Source organism: Podarcis erhardii (genome assembly GCF_964252035.2).
Source record: "Podarcis erhardii genome assembly, chromosome: 8".
NCBI lineage: Eukaryota > Metazoa > Chordata > Lepidosauria > Squamata > Lacertidae > Podarcis > Podarcis erhardii.
In genome coordinates, this window is record NC_138499.1 from 24861754 (window position 1) to 24881078 (window position 19325).

The following is a 19325-nucleotide window of genomic DNA, read 5'->3' on the forward strand; positions in this document are numbered from 1 at the left end:
GATGGCATACACAATGTTAGACGATGAGCAATTAAATAGTCCCGAGATGGTATGTGTGATGTTGTTTGGGGCCAGTAATGGTGTTGTCCGGGTGTATGTGGCAGCAAAGTTGGCATCTGGGTTTATTGCAGGCTCTGGTTCCACCTTCTCACTATATAGAAGGGTCTGGTGACTTCTGTTTCAGTGTATCTGAAGAAGTGTGCATGCACACGAAAGCTCATACCTAGAACTAACTTAGTTGGTCTTTAAGGTGCTACTGGAAGGAATTTTTTTATTTTGTTTTGACTATGGCAGACCAACACGGCTACCCATCTGTAACTATAAAATTAGAATCAGGGTTTTTTTTGGGGGGGGGATCTCTTGTTAGTTGTACAAAGAAAGGGCATACACAGACATGAGGAAACATCCCTTTTTATTAGAGACTGATTTGTTTACACAGAAGATTTGAATGAGAAATATGCACAAGCACTTATTTTCATATGTTCCTTAATATTCCAAAGAAAATTTAAATAGTTCAACCAAACAAATGCCTAGTATGGTATCTGGTCCAGGTAAGCCAAAGCTAAATAAAATCCTACAATTTAACCTGTCTACAAAGATTCCATGTTGCCTTGCAAAGCAAACAAAAACTCCATGCCTACCTACTTAACTCAATGAGGAGGGTTACATATCAATGCACTGATAAGTTTATAAACTAAATTGGAACATATTATTGCCCAGTTGGTAGGTGAGCATAAAGTCATCAATGGTTTGCACAGGGTGTTTAGGCACTCACAGTGGCGCCCTGGCCACAGGATTTCCTTTCAGCCATCTGGGGCGGAAGAAAGATGTCACGTAACTTTCAGTGCCTTTACTTTATTCTCCATTTGATCACTGCCAATTTGCAGGGCCTTTCAGAGGCTGTGACGGGCCCCATTGCACCATGTGATGTCATGTGTTCACTGTGTCGTGCTGTGTGATGTCATGTGTGTGATGTACATGACGTCACACACACGAGCCAGGCACCCCCAATGTGGGTTGGAACACCTGTTCAGCAACAAGCTATGTAGAATCTAGCACGCACACACACCCCCCCTAGAAAAGTATGCTAAAGAACTGTTCTTCTACTACCTGCTGGTAAAACATACTGTTTCTGACCTTACTGAACTTTCTGGCCTATTTCCTTCTACAACCACTGGGTTTGATGACACAATCTGCTGTTGAGCTGACTGCACTCTGCACACAGCCCAACAGTGCAGTGGTTCCAGTTGAACTACACATGACACGAGTGATGCTTGCTCAACACGACTGCTTTCTTTTTGGACAAAAAGCAGCTGAAGGCCCTGACCTGGACCCAGTGCAGGCTTCCTGTTGGAAACTGCTCCCCACCCAGGTCACACACATCCATTATTTGCTTCCCAAAGGTGTTGTTTGGAATAAGCACTACGGAACTTTGGAGGGCAAAAAGTCACCAGGAGAGAAACAATTTTTAGCAAGAAAAGTGGCACAGTTCTGGACTGGGCTGGGAGCATGCAAAGTTGCACTCTTTGAGGCTTCTCTTAAAGGTAAGATTGGCCAGGATAAGCATGCTTGTTTAAAAAACCACAACTAGCATTATTTTGTAGTTTGGTTCGCAGTGACTTAGGATATAAGCCAGGAAGTCCCTGATGTGAGCTTTGACTCTGCTATGAACAAACAAGCTGGCCATTGGGCCAGCCACTCTTAGCCTCAGCCCCACATCTGCAGCATGAAGGTAATAATACTGATCTACCTTACAGGGCTGTTGTAAGGTTAGAAGATAACGAGTGCGCAGTGCTTTGAACCTAAAGCACTTATAGAAATGCTAATAATTCACAGTAATACTTAACAGGGCACTAACAAATGAATCTCACTAGAATGTTTATAAATGCAAACAAGAGGACCAAATATTCTCACACTTAAGCAGATAGCTAGATATACATATATTTGATGGGCACAGAGTGTTGTCCCCAAAGATACAACTGGGAGAAATAACTTATCCCAACTGGTGTGTTCCTTAGCATATGGTCCCCAAAGTGCTATATTTACAAGCGGACTCCCATGGGAAAAAGATTCACATTTTGGATACTCAAAGAGGTATTAATTGTTTACCAGACCCAACGACTCCAAAGAACGTATGGCATGACCTTAAATCAAACTGCACACAATCCATACAAAGTTTAGCATTTCAAAATCACCACTGCTTTCAATGGGAGGTTTATGCACTTGCTTGTCTTCCACTGAAATGAAAGAAATTTCAAAGTGGTTTCTTCCCATTGTTTGCAATTGTCGGATGGGATGACATCAACGGGCAAAATAAATTATCAGAACTATCATAAGAAGAGAAGGAATCACTTGGCCAAAGGCTGAAACACAGAATTTCCATAATAAATCTAATCTGGATTAGAGACTATGCCCCTTTTTTTTCACTCGCACATTGATTTGCCATAGATGTGACTGGGTTCACCATCTTGATACAATGCATGATGTGGTACCCTGCAACTCTATCATGTTTTCCAGCTCTGCTTCCTATGATTAATCTTAGGGTCACAGATTAAAGCAGCAGGAAATGTATTTGCCAATCCATGTCAAGTGTCAGAAACGTGTGTTTTTCATCTCTCTCTTTTACACATACATACAGACCCCTATTTTAATGTGTATCTAGAGAGAGAGGGGGGGGGTACTCCTTACAAGCATCCTGAGTGAACAGGCCTAGAGTGGGTAGGGAACTGATGTTAACATTAGACTTCCCACTACAGAAAATAGTTGCAGCATCAACAGGGATGCGGGCAGTATTTGCAATGCCTTCAAAAAGTCACATCTGTGCAACTTCAAGGTCCCCAGACCAGGCCACTTAGGGATCCAGATTTGGAGTTGACTTGAAAAAAGGGAGCTTTGGTCTGGAGAACCACATTAAGACCGCTGGCAAGAGAAAGGGCAAAAAAAGGGGGCCAGTGGCCTCACTTACAGCTGAACTGGCCAATTCTAGGGCAGGGGGGTAGTAGGTCAAAGTGCTTGCAGGAGCCAAAATTTCTGTAGCAAAAAGTTCAATCTAATCTTGATGCCCAGAGCTCCTCCAATACACCTACTTCCCCTCTGCATTTCTGAGCGATTAGCCAGTCAGAAAGCACCTTTGCGCTCAGAGCACAATTCAAAGCAATCTTTTTCTTTTTACTAATAGCCGAGCTAGACCTTTATAAAAAAAAATGTGTTCTCAACCACAGCTCTGCTGTAGAACGATGAAAATTTGTTTCTTCAAACCTCAGGGTAGCTATCCACTTTGTTAAATTTTGAGCTTTGCTACCACAGTTGAGAAATGTGTTTAAAAAGGTCCCAGATACTCCTGATGAAATAAATATAAGCTCAACTGTTCAGGGTACCTTCTGTTTTGTTTTATGATTGTGGATTAAAGGACAATGTCACAGCCTGAGGCATGATCCAGAAATTAAGAAGACAAGAGAAACAAAACTCCACACTACAGTTTACACCCCTAGAGATTTTCTAGATTTGCAGGAGAAGATGTGAAACCCCCCCCCAAAAAAAACCAAACCTACATTGCAACGATTATCACTTTAGCTAATCAAAATGGTTCTCAAGCCAGTTCAATGCTGCTTTAGGCAAATAGGTTTTTCCTTTGAATAATCTACAGCAGAATAGCAATAAAGACAACCTGGGAGATAATACACCTGTCCTGAAAAATGAAAGAATCTATTGCTCAGGTGTCGTGAAAAGTAAAGCTATTTGTTCTTTAGGTACATTTCACGCACACACACTCGCTTGCACACACGGCTCCTCATGCAGACACATAAGGTGGTGGGGGGTCTTTGGCAGTGCCATTTGCAGGATCATCATAGGGTGGCAGCAACACCTGGGGAAAAGCAAAAAGGAAAGGATCAGTTTTGAAAATGTAAAAATCTACAAAGACTCATTCAAATCCATTACCAAATTTTCTGCCTCTCAGCCTCAGTAGGTTTCTGAGCAAAATTCAAAGTGCTGGTGCTGATCTTTAAAGCCCTCAATGGCCTAGGTCCTGTATACCTGAAGGAGCATCTCCATCCCCATCATTAAGCCCGGACACTGAGGTCCAGCGCCAAGGGCCTTCTGGCAGTTCCCTCACTGCGAGAAGTGAGCTTACAGGGAACCAGGCAGAGGGCCTTCTCAGTAGTGGCGCCCATTCTGTGGAACGCCCTCCCATCAGATGTCAAAGAGATAAACAACTACCTGACATTTAGAAGACATCTGAAGGCAGCCCTGTTTAGGGAAGTTTTTAATGTTTGAAGTTCTTATATCACCTACATCACGGGGTTGTTGTGAGTTTGAAATGGGGAGGAGGAGAACCATGTATACCACCTTGAGCTCCTCGGAAGAGAAAAGGTGGCATATAAAAGTAATATAAATCAGTGTTTCCCAACCTTGCGCCTCCAGCTGTTTTTGGACTACAACTCCCATCATCCCTAGCTAGCAAGACCAGTGGTCAGGGATGATGGGAATTGTAGTTCAAAAACAGCTGGAGGCCTAAGGTTGGGAAACACTGATATAAATACATTTGTATCCCATTTTTGTTCCTTCAAGGGGCTGAGGGACTGGTACATGGTACTGCCCCAGTTTTTCTTCCTAGCAATTCCTATAATTTGGCTGGACAGTGAATCGGGTAACCAATCTTACACTATGCACACAAGGTTGTCAACGTCAGGCAATTTCTAACCCTCCCGCTCAGCAGTCCTGTAAAACACATCCAACTACATTCAGTAGGTTGCTCCAAGCTTTCTGAGAGCTGCAGGGGGCAGGGAAATGGAAATATTGGTTGCGTAAGCTGCCATCTGTTGTTGGCTAGAACCCAGGCAGTACACAAATGGTCTGGAAATGGCACCCAGTATGGACCAGAGTCTGCTGCTGAATCCTTGCTCTTCACAGCTAGGAAGGCGAGGAGGCAAGGAAAAAAGCAAGATAATGAAAACAGAAGTATAAGGAAGAGGCGTCAGAGGCCAAGTGCAGTTGTGGATTTGAGCTGATGCACTGTAAACATTTCTGACACAGAACCAAAAGCTGATCTACAGCATCAGGCTGGAACATCCCCAAGTGTTAAGTGTTTTTCCTTCTGCCACACCTTCGTTCAAGGTGGCTGATGGAGTAATTCCAGAATCAGTACTACTAAGGCTGGACTTGTGCTCAACATCTCTAAAGATTAGCAACTTCAAACTTTAAATTCCACAAGGAGAGAGCAGCACACACGCAACATGTTGAAGACATATTGGGTTTAAACAAAACTGCACTTTAAAAAAATAAATAAATCAGACATTTGCTTCTCAGTCCTCTTGTTGTTTTGTCTCAGGAGACATTCCTTCCACACCAGCACAGCTGTGAAGAGCTAGCAGCAGCAGCAGCAAACCTTTGTTTCCTTCAGCCAAGCATTGTAATGGAGCAAATAGTCAAGAGCTTAGGAGAAACATGAGAGGCCAGGTCATTAAACTGACCACCTGCTTTACTTTAGGTTCCCTCCCTCCCCCAAGCCCTATTGTGGTGATGTATCTGTGGCTACACAAACATATTAAAAGACCACCCAGGGACACCAACAGATTAGGGCAGATTGATGGGGCTGCTGCATCATGCATAGGGAGCTATGAGGCTCTGCCTGTTCTGTCAAATTAAATGCAAGTGGAATGGGGGGGGGGGGAACAAGTATGGAAAAAGGCAAGCATGCCCCTTCCATTTGTCATTTTTATTATTTGACATATTAGTGAGTTATTACAAAACAGCCTCTTAGTAGCTTACAAAAAAAGATTAAAACCCAAAAAGGCAAAACACTAAAAATACATTTCAATGAAACCATTCCATTAACCATGAACCCATTTTAAAGTGCTGGTTTTGACCTATAAAGCCTTGTGTGGCTCAGGACCCCAATGAGACCACCTCTCTCCATGTGAACCAATCTATATCCTGCATTCAGTATCCAAAACCCTTCTTCAAGGGAGGTGTGATGAATGGCGACTTGAGAACCGGTCTTTTCAGTGGTGGCTCCTTCCTAAAGGAATGCTCTCCTCAGGGAGGTATGGCTGGCAACCTCGCTATCTACTTTTAGGCACCAGGCAAACAGTTCTTTCTTTCTTTACCCAGGGCTCTGGCTCTTACTTTGGAGCAGCGGTTCTCAACCTGTGGGTCCCCAGATGTTGTTGGACTACAACTCCCATCATCCCTGAGCTCTGGACTTGCTAGCGAGGGGTGATGGGAGTTGTAATTCAACAACATCTGGTGACCCACAGGTTGAGAAAGGCTGCTTTGGAGGGTTCTATATATCTATGGGCTCTTTCAGTGGGTAGAATGCGTTAGACCTGTCTTTTAGATGTACAAATGTGTTTTTAGGTTTTTATTCTATTTCAGTTTTTTACCAGCTTCAAACTTTGTACTATTTTGTACATAATACTTTGGGTTATGTCTTGCAAATACAGTGGTGCCCCGCCAGACGAACGCCTCGCAAGACGGAAAACCCGCTAGACGAAAGGGTTTTCCGTTTTGGAGGCGCTTCGCAAAACGAATTTCCCTATGGGCTTGCTTCGCAAGACGAAAATGGCTTGCAAGTTCCTGCGGGGTTTTTTCCCTCCCCCCCCCCTTTTCCTAAGCCCTAAGCCGCTTATCAGCTGATCCGCTGATAAGCCGCTTATCAGCTGATCCGCTAAAAGCCGCTAAACCGCTAATAGCGCTAATCCGCTAAGCTGTCAATGGGCTTGCTTCGCAAGACGAAAAAACCGCTATACGAAGAGCCTCATGGAACGGATTAATTTCGTCTTGCGAGGCACCACTGTGAAAGTGATTAATAAGTGCGAATAAAATCATCCCAGTAGAAAAATAACAAAAACTTCAGAAGCGAGAGCAGGGTCCCCCAGAACTGCTTGTGATCATTGGCAATGGCAGGCACTAGCCCCCACAGTGGACCCGTGAACATGCCACTACTCGGAGAAGGACCCCATACCTTGTATTCTTCGTTCTGCCACTTGGGGAGAACCATGTCTTGCATTAACATTGTTGTTCTTAGAATACTGTACAAGCACACTGCTCTGGTTTTTACAAACCAGAACATGGTTTGGAGATTCTGTCTGAAGCACACAGGCCATGTGCCGCTTGTTTAATCTTTCCTTAATGCATTATCATCTGTCAAGAAGTAGACTCCAGAGTGCCTCCCTCTTCGCCCGGGCAGGAAGCAACCTAAATGTTTATCTATGAGCATTTCCATTAGAAACCACCCTGGAGTGATTACAGATGGAAGCTGGACCGCCCTGAGATAATTTATAACCTCAAATTCGCTGTGCTGCCAAAACATTCTTAAGCGCACATTTGTACATTTTCCATGTGCACGGGTATATGGCTGCCCAATTACAGAAGTCCTCTATTATTTTTAGGAAAATAAAAGGGCTCCCTCTTTAGGCAAGCAGCAAACGTTTAGCAGATACAGTTGCATAAAATATATACTGTGCTGCAGTGAGATCATCTGGGACTCATTAAGATAATATATCCAAGAAAATGGCTGGTAGCTCCTCATCTGCAGCAGAGATTGTGGGGGAAGAACCTTAGATTCTTCCAACACATTGGTGTGGACCATCAGAGGTCCTAGTCATAACAAAGCAGCTCTATTGCTGAAATGACATTAAAATGTTCCGGATGCATCAATGTTTGGGGTAGGGACTTGTCACTGTGACACATTCTCTTCCCCCAGGGCTTCCTAGATTCCAGGGACCACAGAATATTTAAGGAAGGAAGAGGACTTGGAGCAGGCAGAGAGTCAAGAACTGTTTGAAAGTTGTCTTGTTTTCCACAAAACAACATGGATAGCACAGACACAGGTCTGTGCCTGGTGGTTGTAAAAGGCTGCAAACTGAACATCCCTTGGGTGTACTATGGCTTTACTAAGTGGAGTTATGCACCAGTTTTGTGCCTGTGCACTTGGTTCTCATGCTGCCCTCTCCCTTTTTATCATGCTGCAATTCAACACCTCCAGGGTTAATTTAACCACTGTTTCCTATTATGTCTGAACCTGCTGAACCCTCACACGCCCCAGCAAATGGTGTTCCGAAGCAAGCATATTGCCTCTGAGGCATGAGAGGAGGCTCCATTTAACCACAGCTGATGAATTACTCTAATCTCTTTTGCAAAAAGACTGATTTGGCTGACAGCCCTTCATTACTCAGCGGCAATTTGCATGAGAGGGAACCACGCTTGCCTATCCTGTTTGTGTGAATCAGCTCTAGAAAGCAGCAGTTTACAATGTGGCTAAGCAAGACACTGCTTTCTCCACACCAATGCACTGATGGTGTGGAGGATATTACAGTACCTGTGCTAGGTACTACCATCATCCGGAATGTATCAGAAATGGGGGCTCCCCCAAAGTAACTGGAAACAGAAGTCAACAGCAACAACGGGCTAGACAAGAAAGTGGTTTCATGCCTACATTCCACACCCAAAGGCCATCAGAGCCCCATTTAATTTTGACATCCTTACCGCTGTGTCATTAGTAGTAATGTAGACCAGGACATCCGAGTTGTTTCTGTTGTTAATGTATCGATAACAGTTCCATACGCAGCTGATCAGGTAAGCCTGCGGGAGGAAGAAGAGGCAGAGAAAGAAGATGTGTTGAATTTGTAACAGATTTTCTTTACCACACATTCTTTATTGCAACATGCTATGTGATGATTAAGAAGTTGGGTTTTTTTGGGGGGGGGGTTTGGTAGTCTGTCCAAACGTTTCTGAGCACAATTCAAAGTGCTGGTGCTGACCTTTAAAGCCCTAAATGGCCTCAGCCCAGTATACCTGAAGAAGTGTCTCCTTCTGGCAGTTCCCTCAATGCGAGAAGCGGTTACAGAGAACCAGGCAGAGGGCCTTCTCAGTAGTGGCGCCCGCCCTGTGGAACGCCCTCCCATCAGATGTCAAAGAAATAAATAACTATCTGGTGTTTACAGTGGCGTAGCGTGGGGGGTGCAGGGGGTGCCGGCCGCACCGGGCGCAACATCTGGGGTTAGGGATAGGGTTAGGGTTAGGGGGCGCAAATCCAGGGTTAGGGGGCGCAAATTACTTGCCTTGCCCCGGGTGCTGACAACCCACGCTACGCCACTGGGTGTTTAGAAGAAATCTGAAGGCAGCCCTGTATAGGGAAGTTTATAATGATTGATGCTTTAATGTATTTTTAATCTTTTGTTGGGAGCCGCCCAGAGTGACTGGAGAAACCCAGCCAGATGGGCAGGGTATAAACAACAACAACAACAACAACAATTACACTAACTGGTTGTAGCAAAAAACCAAAACAGGTGAGCATTTTGATACCATAAAGCTGAGTCACCTATGGAGAGTCCGAATTGACTGCAGGCTGGAAGAGTCCTTGAGTTTCTATTAGTGGGTTATTATTTTTTTACCCCTTGGTAGCCCATGGGACGTGGGTGGCACTGTGGGTAAAACCTCAGTGCCTAGGACTTGCTGATCGTAAGGTCAGCGGTTCGAATCCCCGCGGCGGGGTGAGCTCCCATTGTTCGGTCCCAGCTCCTGCCCACCTAGCAGTTCGAAAGCAGCCTTAAGTGCAAGTAGATAAATAGGTACCGCTTTATAGCGGGAAGGTAAACAGCATTTCTGTGTGCAGGACTGGTGCTGGCTCGCCAGTTGCAGCTTCGTCACGCTGGCCACGTGACCTGGAAGTGTCTTCGGACGGCGCCGGTTCCCGGCCTCTTGAGCAAGATGGGCGCGCAACCCTAGAGTCGGTCACGACTGGCCCGTACGGGCAGGGGTACCTTTACCTTTTTAGCCCATGGATATCATGGAGCATGACTCTTTCGATGTGCCCCTTCCCTAGGGGTACAATGCACTGGTGTTCAAATCATTGACAGGCATGTTTGGCAAATGCATTGTGAAGGCAAGGCTTCCTCAACAGGAGAAAAATGCTGTAGTAAGTCCTTTTTTGAAGATGTCAACAGGGAGGCTTCTAAAAATTTATGTGGATTTATTCCACCTGTATAGACTTATTTGCATGGCTGCTTTAAATGCTTTAAAAGACTTAACAGATGTTGGTATGGATGTGATATCTGGAGAACTCCCAAGTGAAGTACGATGCCTCAGAGGGATTTTTGGCCTCTGAGAGATGAAGGGGAATCTCTATGAAGCAATGCAACTCAAAGCAGGGACTCCTGAAATACTTTGCTGCACCTCAGCTATCCTGATGTCAAAAAATGCTGCAGACAAGTATTTCATTAAAGCAAAAGTCACGTCTCTAAACATACTAGGGAGTGGGTGATGGGGGACGGAACAACAAGCACAAGACCGGATAGAGCTCCATTATAACAGGGCGGAAGATTTTACCTGGAAAGCAAATCCCTTTTAGCTATTCCTCCCCAAACAAGGTGCCCAGCGCAAAATCCTCTGGACTTATTTTGCCTACACTTTGGTAGGCTTCATCCACCCTAGAAAATTTGCCTGCAAATTTTACCCACTTCCATGAAAAGAAAAAGTTAGAGCTGTGGTTTTTTTTAATTTCCCTGCAGTGAATGAGGTTGAGGGTTCAACATGAAGCAGGCTTGAACGGAGTCCGACTGAGGCAATCTGTTTTCTGAAGCACCCAATCAGAGTCCAAACCAATCTTGCACATCCCTAGATTTTGGCTCTAATCCTATACACACTTGAACTAAGTGAGTCCCATTGAACTAAGTGAGGCTTACTTTTGAGTAGACAAAGACACACATAGGATTGCTCTGTTTAAGCCAAGCTCTCAAAGGCAAAGGCTAAAGATGGATGGATCTTATAAATGTTACAAAACCAGAAAATGCAGAGTTCAGAGAGTCCAAATGCATATCCCTTTACCTTTTCCCCAAGGAAGTCCAGATGTAGGCCATAATCAAAAAATGCAGGAATGCTAAGCTTAAGTTGCTCCTGAGCCAATGTATTAGAACAAAATTACAACTGTTATATTAAAATCACAGCAACCTAGGCTTCTCACTGTTCTGCAAACATTTTTAAACCTTTGCTGCTGGAGTCACTATTGTTCCACCTACCAGTGCTTGCAGCTAAGCCCCCAAAGCATGTTGTTACTTTGTAGTAGTTCCGTATAAACCAAGCATACAAAGTTTTCCTAACCAAGGAGGTCACCAGCTCGCCCACAACAGGCAAATGGAAGCCAGAGACACCACCTACGCGTGCTTGGGAAGATGAGCAGCTAAAACCAGCATGCTAGCCAAATGTCTTGGACACACACAGGCAGATGCCGAGCCCTTGCAATGGAAACTCATTTTGCCCCAGCAAATTTCTTGCTGATTTGTCCCGAAAAGCCTTTTATTCTACTGAAAAACCATTAGGCTGAGTCACTGACCTATTTTGCAGTGCATACCTTTCCTATCCAAAAATAAGGGAGTGAATTTTCACTTGCAGTTATACAGATCTATGGTAAGAACACAGTTAGAATCCTGTGTACAGTTCTGGTTAACTCACTTCAAAAAAAGGATACTGTAGAGTAGAAAAAGGTTCAGAGAAGGGCAACCAGAATGATCGATGAGATGGAGTAAAGCGTCAAACGCCCCCATATGGATCGTTTACAACATTGTGGGGTTATGTTCTTATGAAAGCACTATAGAAAAGCATTATTAAAGACTGAATATCAGCCTTCTAAAGTACAAAGTGTTCTACAATCTAGATCACTCAGCCTCCTTAGAACACTGTGAAATATAAAAGCAGCCAATTATTTTTGCACGCCACGAATTAAAGCTGAGAGTCAGCAATTTGCCTGAGGGTCACAAAGTGAGTTTATTCATGGATGAGCAGGGATAAAAACCACAGAGGTTGATGCCAAATGTTTACCACTCATGCTCAGAATGACAGATGTTGCTTAAGGGAAGGAAGCCTTAGAAGAACTCAATTGCAATTAATTGCTATGTATGCTTATTCCACATGCAGCAATGCATACATGCATGCAGCAGTTATGTACTTTATATTTTCATTCATTTTATTTTAATATTTAATACTCTGCACTTCAATCCCTATGACGGTACTTAGAGCAACTTGCAAAGTTAAAAGCCATAAACAATAAAATCAGTATAAAGAAACAAACAGCCACAGACCAAACATCATGGAATATAATAAAATCCTACTACTACTACTAACTTATTATTTATACGTCACCCATCTGGCTGGGTTTCCCCAGCCACTCTGGGCGGCTTCCAACAAGATATTAAAAACACAGTAAAAGATCAAACATTAAAAACTTCCCTAAACAGGATTCTTTGACATCTGGTGGGAGGACATTCCACAGGGCAGGCGCCACTACCGAGAAGGCCCTCTGTCTGGTTCCCTGTGACTTTGCTTCTTGCAGGGAGGGAACCACCAGAAGGCCCTCGGAAATGGGCCAAGGGTGTTTAGGGCTTTAAAGGTCAGCACCAACACTTTGAATTGTGCCCGGAAACGTAAAGTAAAAAGATGTAGATCTAGATACAGGGTCTTTTCTCTTTTTCTACATAGAAGCATTTTCAACATAAGAAGGTGCAAAGCGTGAGGAGGAACCATTGTCCTCTTAACAGCCTGAAATACGGTAATATTATTTGGAGTCAGAACCTGCTATCTTTTGGAATTACTTTCATTTATTCATAGGAAACTAGAAGCAGCCATGCATATATACCCACTGAAGCGTATATCTAAAGTATGAATCTGTTTGAAAGCATGTGTATCTTACACCTCCCTGTTGAATGTACTCCTTGTGGCAAACTCAGATAATATATACGGAGCCAGTTCAGATGTGATGCTAAACTATGGTTTAGCATTATGGGCACAAACCATGGCAACCCTTGGATTTCCAGTTACCTCTGGCATGAGCCAGTCAAAAATAGGAAAAACATCTGCTTCTGATTTCAAGCCAGCTAGATTATGTGGGAAGTTGGGAAACTCCAGTTAGTTTACGAACCATGGTTAGTGATCAAGCCAGGTTTATAAATCATGGTTTGATTCTGGTTTGGTTTAAATGAAATAGCCTTGGTTTAAATTTACCCAAGTTCTCTGTGGATGTAATGATCAGCTATAATGGGGAACTCTGGTTAGTTTAAAACAGAAAGCAACAGATTTTGATCGCTTTCTCTTCTGCGAGCCTGAGAAGGAGTGGGAGGTGTACAAATATGAGGCTTACTGCAGTTTATTCATGTAATACGAAGATATCATTTAGTGCTACCTCTGAACCAGCCATCTGTATAATGTGTGAAATCGATTCCTCAACAAAGAGGGATCGTGTTGCACTCGGGCCCTTAGAGCACCCCCACCTGCTGGGGTGGGCAGGGCCATGCCCTGCTCCACTCTGGTTGGTTGTTCCCTGGTTGCTTGGGTCCTAAAGCCCATTTCTTGGCTTGGGGGGCGGCCGGGGAACAATATATAACCCTGTGTGTCATTTGCCGGTCCTCTTTGACTTCACGCAGCAGATCCCCCGCTCGCCCTCCCTTTACAGTGGTACTTTGGGTTACATACGCTTCAGGTTACATAAGCTTCAGGTTACAGACTCTGCTAACCCAGATATAGTGCTTCAGGTTAAGAACTTTGCTTCAGGATGAGAACAGAAATCATGCTCTGGTGGCACGGCGGCAGTGGGAGGCCCCATTAACTAAAGTGGTGCTTCAGGTTAAGAACAGTTTCAGGTTAAGTATGGACCTCCAGAATGAATTAAGTACTTAACCCGAGGTACCACTGTATTTAGGTTTGTCTGGCCTTGCTATGGTCTTCATTGGTCGCCTGTTTTGTAATGGGGGCCTGGTAGGAATTTTTCCATCTAGCAAATTGGCAGGACCATTTGGTTTTCGCCTACCACCGTAGCAATCGTCACAACTTTGTAAGGTTTGGCGGTTAGGCATTGGATAAGCAATGGTGGGGAGAGGAAGTGGCGGCCATCACCTACCCCTCCAAACTCAAGGGTATTCCATTAAACACAGTGTTTCTCAACCTGTGGGTCCCCAGATGTTGTTGAACTACAACTCCCATCATTCCTAGCCAGCATAACCAGTGGCCAGGGAAGATGGGAGTTGTAGTCCAACAACATCTAGGGACCCAAAGGTTGAGAACTGCTGCATTAAAGGAATCGGGGTTGGCCTGGGTCTTGTCCTAGCGCTGGGCCTAGGGCCATACCAGGACCCCACGGGGGCACCGAGGGGAGCTCAAGCCCATCCGCAAGGGTGGTGCTCTCTCCTGCTGGCCGTGTTTCACCCTTGTTATCGGATTCACCATGAAAGCGGTTGGGAATCCAATATAGTCTGGTGATTCCAATGCCTAAGCCAATACCACTCACATTCTGTATTCAATAAAGTTGTGGCCTAAATTTTGCCCAGTAACTTAAACTAAAATCCTGTGTCACTGTGTCTCATTTCTGAGGGTGCTTGGGGATCTCGAAGCGCAAATGAGCCTGTTAGTGCTACATAAATTAAGACCATGAAATTTCAACATCATCAGGTCCTTGGGCCCTTTTAATATTTTAAATAAATGAATAGAGCATGCCTTCACTGTCTATACATTGCATTTTAAACAGAACTTGTGCACTCTCTTATAAGGAAGTAAGGCAAAAACCCTGGAATATAGTTAAAGAGCTGCATAATTTAACTCCCTATTATTTAGTTCAATTTTAGCAGTGCCCTCCTTTTCCCAGTTGTAAAATGACAGTAACCTTATATACCATGATGAGTATAAAAAAATTAATTGGTCATACTTTGTTTCAAATGCTTCTGTGTTATTGAGAGTAAATGCAGAGTGGGTGGGGGTGGGGTCAATTTCATATTGGTTTAAGCAAATGCAATGTGGTAAAAGTTTTTTCCCCCTTTCCAAAAAAAGAATACAGCAGAAGAAAGTAGAGATGGCCAAACATAAAACACTCTCTATGTACAGGAAACCACAAAGCAGTGCTCTGCTGCCTGCCAAAGATTAATAGGATCCAGTGGTTTGGTTTTTACAAGGCTTTAAAGGGCTACTAACACAGAGTGGGCTTCATTTGTTGGCTCATAAACAATGGCAAATTTAAAATGAATCTTTAATAAAAGTAAGACAGACATACACTTCAAACAGAATAGCTGCTCCTTGCCCTTTTTTTTCTGAAGGGCACGTGCGAATCTTCCCCCTGCCCGGCAAAACTTTTACTAATTCAAAACAAATTTTCAATATGCAGGCCTTGTGAAATTTGCTGACAGTGGAGAAATATTGGGTGGGATTGGGAGGAAAGAAAATTCATACAAGCAAGTATAAGAGGGGATGGGGTAAGTGGCTTAAAAATAGCATTGCTGAGAAAATGAGTTGAGGCTTATACTTTCCCCGCAAATGGTACTGGGTCAGCAATGCAATATGGTTACAAAGAAACATAATCCTATTCCAGAGTGCATTTAGCAGAAGCATAGCCAAAACTCGGAAATAATATTATTTTCCTCTAGCTGGACAAATTTTCGGGTCCAAAAGTATATTGTAGAAGAGCAATCATAACTTTTGAGTTTGGGATTTAAATTGTGTAAGTAAATAAAATCAATCGTTTATACTGGAGAGAAGATAACAGTGGCAGGACGGAGGAAAAAGCCAACAAGTCTTTAAAGATCTGAAATATTGTGTATAAACAGAAAGGAAAATGCTTGTTGTCTACCCTAAAAGAAAAGGATGGGGCAAGGGGAAGAAATATACTGAATAAAAAAATACTTAGAACTTCCTACAAAGAACATCTCAGTCATGGAACTTGTTGGTCTACAAAGTTGGAAATATTTGTTGGCAGAGACTATTAAAAAGAAGCTAGCCAGAGCACTTGTCATCTTCTAAGTCTGAGGAGTCATGTATTCTGGCAAGAGTTTCCAAAGCTTGTTTAATTTTTGACTGACCAAGCTGAACACAGTCCTCTAGCTACTGATCAATACTTTCCAACACTACCGTATTAAAGACATTAAATGCATCCATAGACTATCTCATCATTAATGCCTTGGAAATGTAGCATTTTCACCGTGTGGTAATGAGAGTTGCACCAGGATTTAAAATAAAGAGAAGATTCAGTAGTTCTGTTATTGTAAACTAAAATGTCATCCCCCGACTTAGGTCAGGAATCACCATCACCTGGTGGTACCCTTGAGGTCTCACCTGTGACCTAATGAGACTGTGTGGGAGGTTTCATTTTTCTCCTTTGAAAAAGGCTTTTCCCCCCAGGGCTTTTCCCCCCAGCTGGAACTCACTGGAACTGAGTTCCGGCACCTCTCGGGTGGGCACCATTGCCATTATAAGAGAAACAAGGGAGATGTTCTTGGTGATGTTCTTGGTGAGTTCCAGCACCTCTCTTTCTAGAAAAATAGCACTGGGAAAGTACATAGAGATGAAGTTGGAAGAGTGACTTCCTCTTTCAGCTCTATGTGCTTTTCAAGGCTCAGACTGATTCTTATTTGAACAGACTTTTATCCAGATTGCTTGTAAAAGTGAAGTGTGTGCATGTATGTTTTCTCTCTTTCTGTCTCTCAGGGAAGTGTGCTGATCCATTGGGTGTGGGCAAGATTAAAGCCATGGCATTTGCTAAAACATTCAAATCTGCCCACAGCTGCCCATCGGTGACAGCTGACGTAAGCTAAAGGCAAACTCAGTGATAATTCAGATATACACAGAATGCGAAGTCATAATAAGAAATGGGAGATAACCACCAAAAATTAAAACAAAATGGAGGGCAAGAGAATGGTCTAGATGCAAAGCAGAATGGGGCTGATCAAGGCCATGGCAAAATTATTTACTCTGCATTGTCTTTGCAGTGTTTCAGGATAGAAGTAAAATTCCATTCCATTTTGTTTGAAAATATTATCTTGCTCCATTTATAAAGTTGAGTGTTCTGGCTCCAGATGATCCATTCCAGTCTGACAGTACAAGAAAAAGGTATAAAAAAAAATTAAGAACATATGTTCTAAGAAAAAAAATAAAAGGTTTTATTTTAGGATGCTTTTGGGGATTGTGGTAGAAGATGTGTTTGAAGAACTACAGGCAACATTTAGCTGCTCCAATTATGTCTAGATACAGATAATATTTTACAGAACGCTGGGTGATTTGAAAGAGCGGGTCATTGCTTGTGGTGTAAACAATCATACCACTTTTGCCTCTGGTTAACATAGTTGGAAGGTATTTTTAAAAATCCAACCCTGCAAAACCTGTTGGGGAAACAATGCGGTTTTCACAATGAGAAGGGAAGCTGCTTTCAAATCGCCTTCAACTCTCTTTGAAATTAAAAAGCTGAATAACTTTCCAGCAGAAATAAATTGGGCCTATACTTCTGCCATTCTGTCTATTTTCAAGATACCTGTCCTTTGCTTCTATCCCCAATGATTATGTCAGACTGCCTCTGCCACTTGACAGGTGCTGTTATTAGGAAAAGGGAATGAACTCAGAAATATTGAAATGCAGTACCGTTTCATTTCGTTTCCTGGAAATGTTGCTATCTGCTATATCTATCAAGGGTGGAGGACGTGCTGCACTTGATTATGGATTTCATTTCATTATACAGAATCCATAAATCTGCAGAGCACATTTATGGTTTATGCAAAACACAAGGAATGCAAATGAGAATGCCAGAAGCTGATTGAACTTATGCATCAAGTTTGTACCTCTTATCAAGTCAAAGGAACAAAAAATGATACAGCCATTATAATGGACATATAGGCTAATGTCCACCTTCCCAATTAAAAAATAACAGCCTTGGCCTTGCTTTCTCCATTTTTGCCCGTTGAAGGGTTTTCCATTTCCAAGTAACAAAAGGGTAGTCCAATAAATGAGATAATCCTGACCTACTTTCAGCCTGAACAGCAAAACCTGTTATGACAGAAAACTTTTATTTAAGCCAGTTAATGTTCTTGAAGCAAATGGGACCGAAAATCCAGCCATACAGTACAAGCTTAGCTAACTTGTGCATCACAGCTGGTGGCTCATTCTAGCAAATCCACAGGGCAACTACACATTTAACCATTATATTTCTACAACAACCATTGGGAATGTGGGGCTAAGGAACAGCAGCTTCTTACACTCTTGATTGCTGCTTATTGGCTCCCAGTACGTTTCCGAGCACAATTCAAAGTGCTGGTGTTGACCTTTAAAGCCCTAAACAGCCTCGGCCCAGTATATCTGAAGGAGCGTCTCCACCCCCATCGTTCTGCCCGGACGCTGAGGTCCAGCGCCGAGGGCTTCTGGCGGTTCCCTCATTACGAGAAGCAAAGCTACAGGGAACCAGGCAGAGGGCCTTCTCGGTAGTGGCACCCGCCCTGTGGAACGCCCTCCCATCAGATGTCAAAGCGATAAACAACTACCTGACATTCAGAAGACATCTTAAGGCAGCTCTGTTCAGGGAAGTTTTTAGTCTGTGATATTTTAGTGTATTTTTTGTTTCTATGGAAGCCGCCCAGAGTGGCTGGGGAAACCCAGCTAGATGGGCGGGGTACTGAAGGGAAGCTTTGCTAATACACATGATTCTGCACAAACTGTTCTAAGTTGAGAAATTTCTTCATCACCCTAGAATATTCAGTTCACATTGAGTTCATGAAAACATGGTATTCTGACCTGTTCTTAATGCATAGTTGATCACATCTACGGAACGTGATTGTTATGTCCTTTTAAGTTTTGCAATATCAATCATTAGTAATTGTTTAGGTCTTGCTGTATTAATCACTAGTTATAATTTAATTAGGAGGTTTTCATGCCTGTCTAGTTCTGTGCTCCCTTTCCCAGCCTTTAATCTATTGGTGATTAATGTCTATAGGTAACCTTTGCTTTGTACTTGTGTTAACCAATCAGCAACGAGCACATATGTAGCAATGCTGTAATATTCAATAAAAGAGACTCCCCGAGACGTGCTCGGGAGATGCCTCCCAGATGACACCCACCACTCGTCTGTCGTTCATTTCAACCCAACAGGGTACAAATAAATTATTATTATTATTATTATTATTATTATTATTATTATTATTAGACTCTCGCTAGAACAGTCAATCAAGATTCAGACAAAGGGCAATCATTTGCCCCTGGTGCATGCTCACTGCAGGTAGTCATGGGTCATATTTCAAAATGAGAACATGCTCTTCTGCTTCCTGAAGATTCCTCTACAATGCTTCGCTTGGAACAGCTATTTCATGGATTCAATCCAAAAAGCAGCATAGGAACTTCTGCATAGGCACGGAATTTTAGAACAGGGATAGGGAAACTGTGGTCCTCCAGATGTTGCTGGACTCCCATCACCCCTGACCATTGTCGTTGCTGCCTGGGGCTGATGAGAGTCTAAAAGGTCCATCCCCACTGCTATAGAACATCTCAACTCTGTAATCATCTGCATAGCTACCCCTGAAGCTTAGGGATGCTTC

General features: G+C 43.2%; 1 protein-coding gene across 1 annotated transcript in view; it reads right to left on the reverse strand.

Moving 5' to 3' along the window:
* Positions 1-395: 395 nt before the first annotated feature.
* Positions 396-19325, reverse strand: part of LAPTM4B (lysosomal protein transmembrane 4 beta) — a 53813-nt gene continuing 34883 nt past the window's right edge. The window contains exons 6-7 of the mRNA XM_081874733.1: positions 8488-8583; positions 396-3865 (exon numbers count right to left, since the gene is read on the reverse strand). Of these exons, the coding sequence (XP_081730859.1) occupies positions 3791-3865; positions 8488-8583 (171 nt within the window). The 3' untranslated portion in view covers positions 396-3790. The remainder of the gene's footprint in view (positions 3866-8487; positions 8584-19325) is intronic.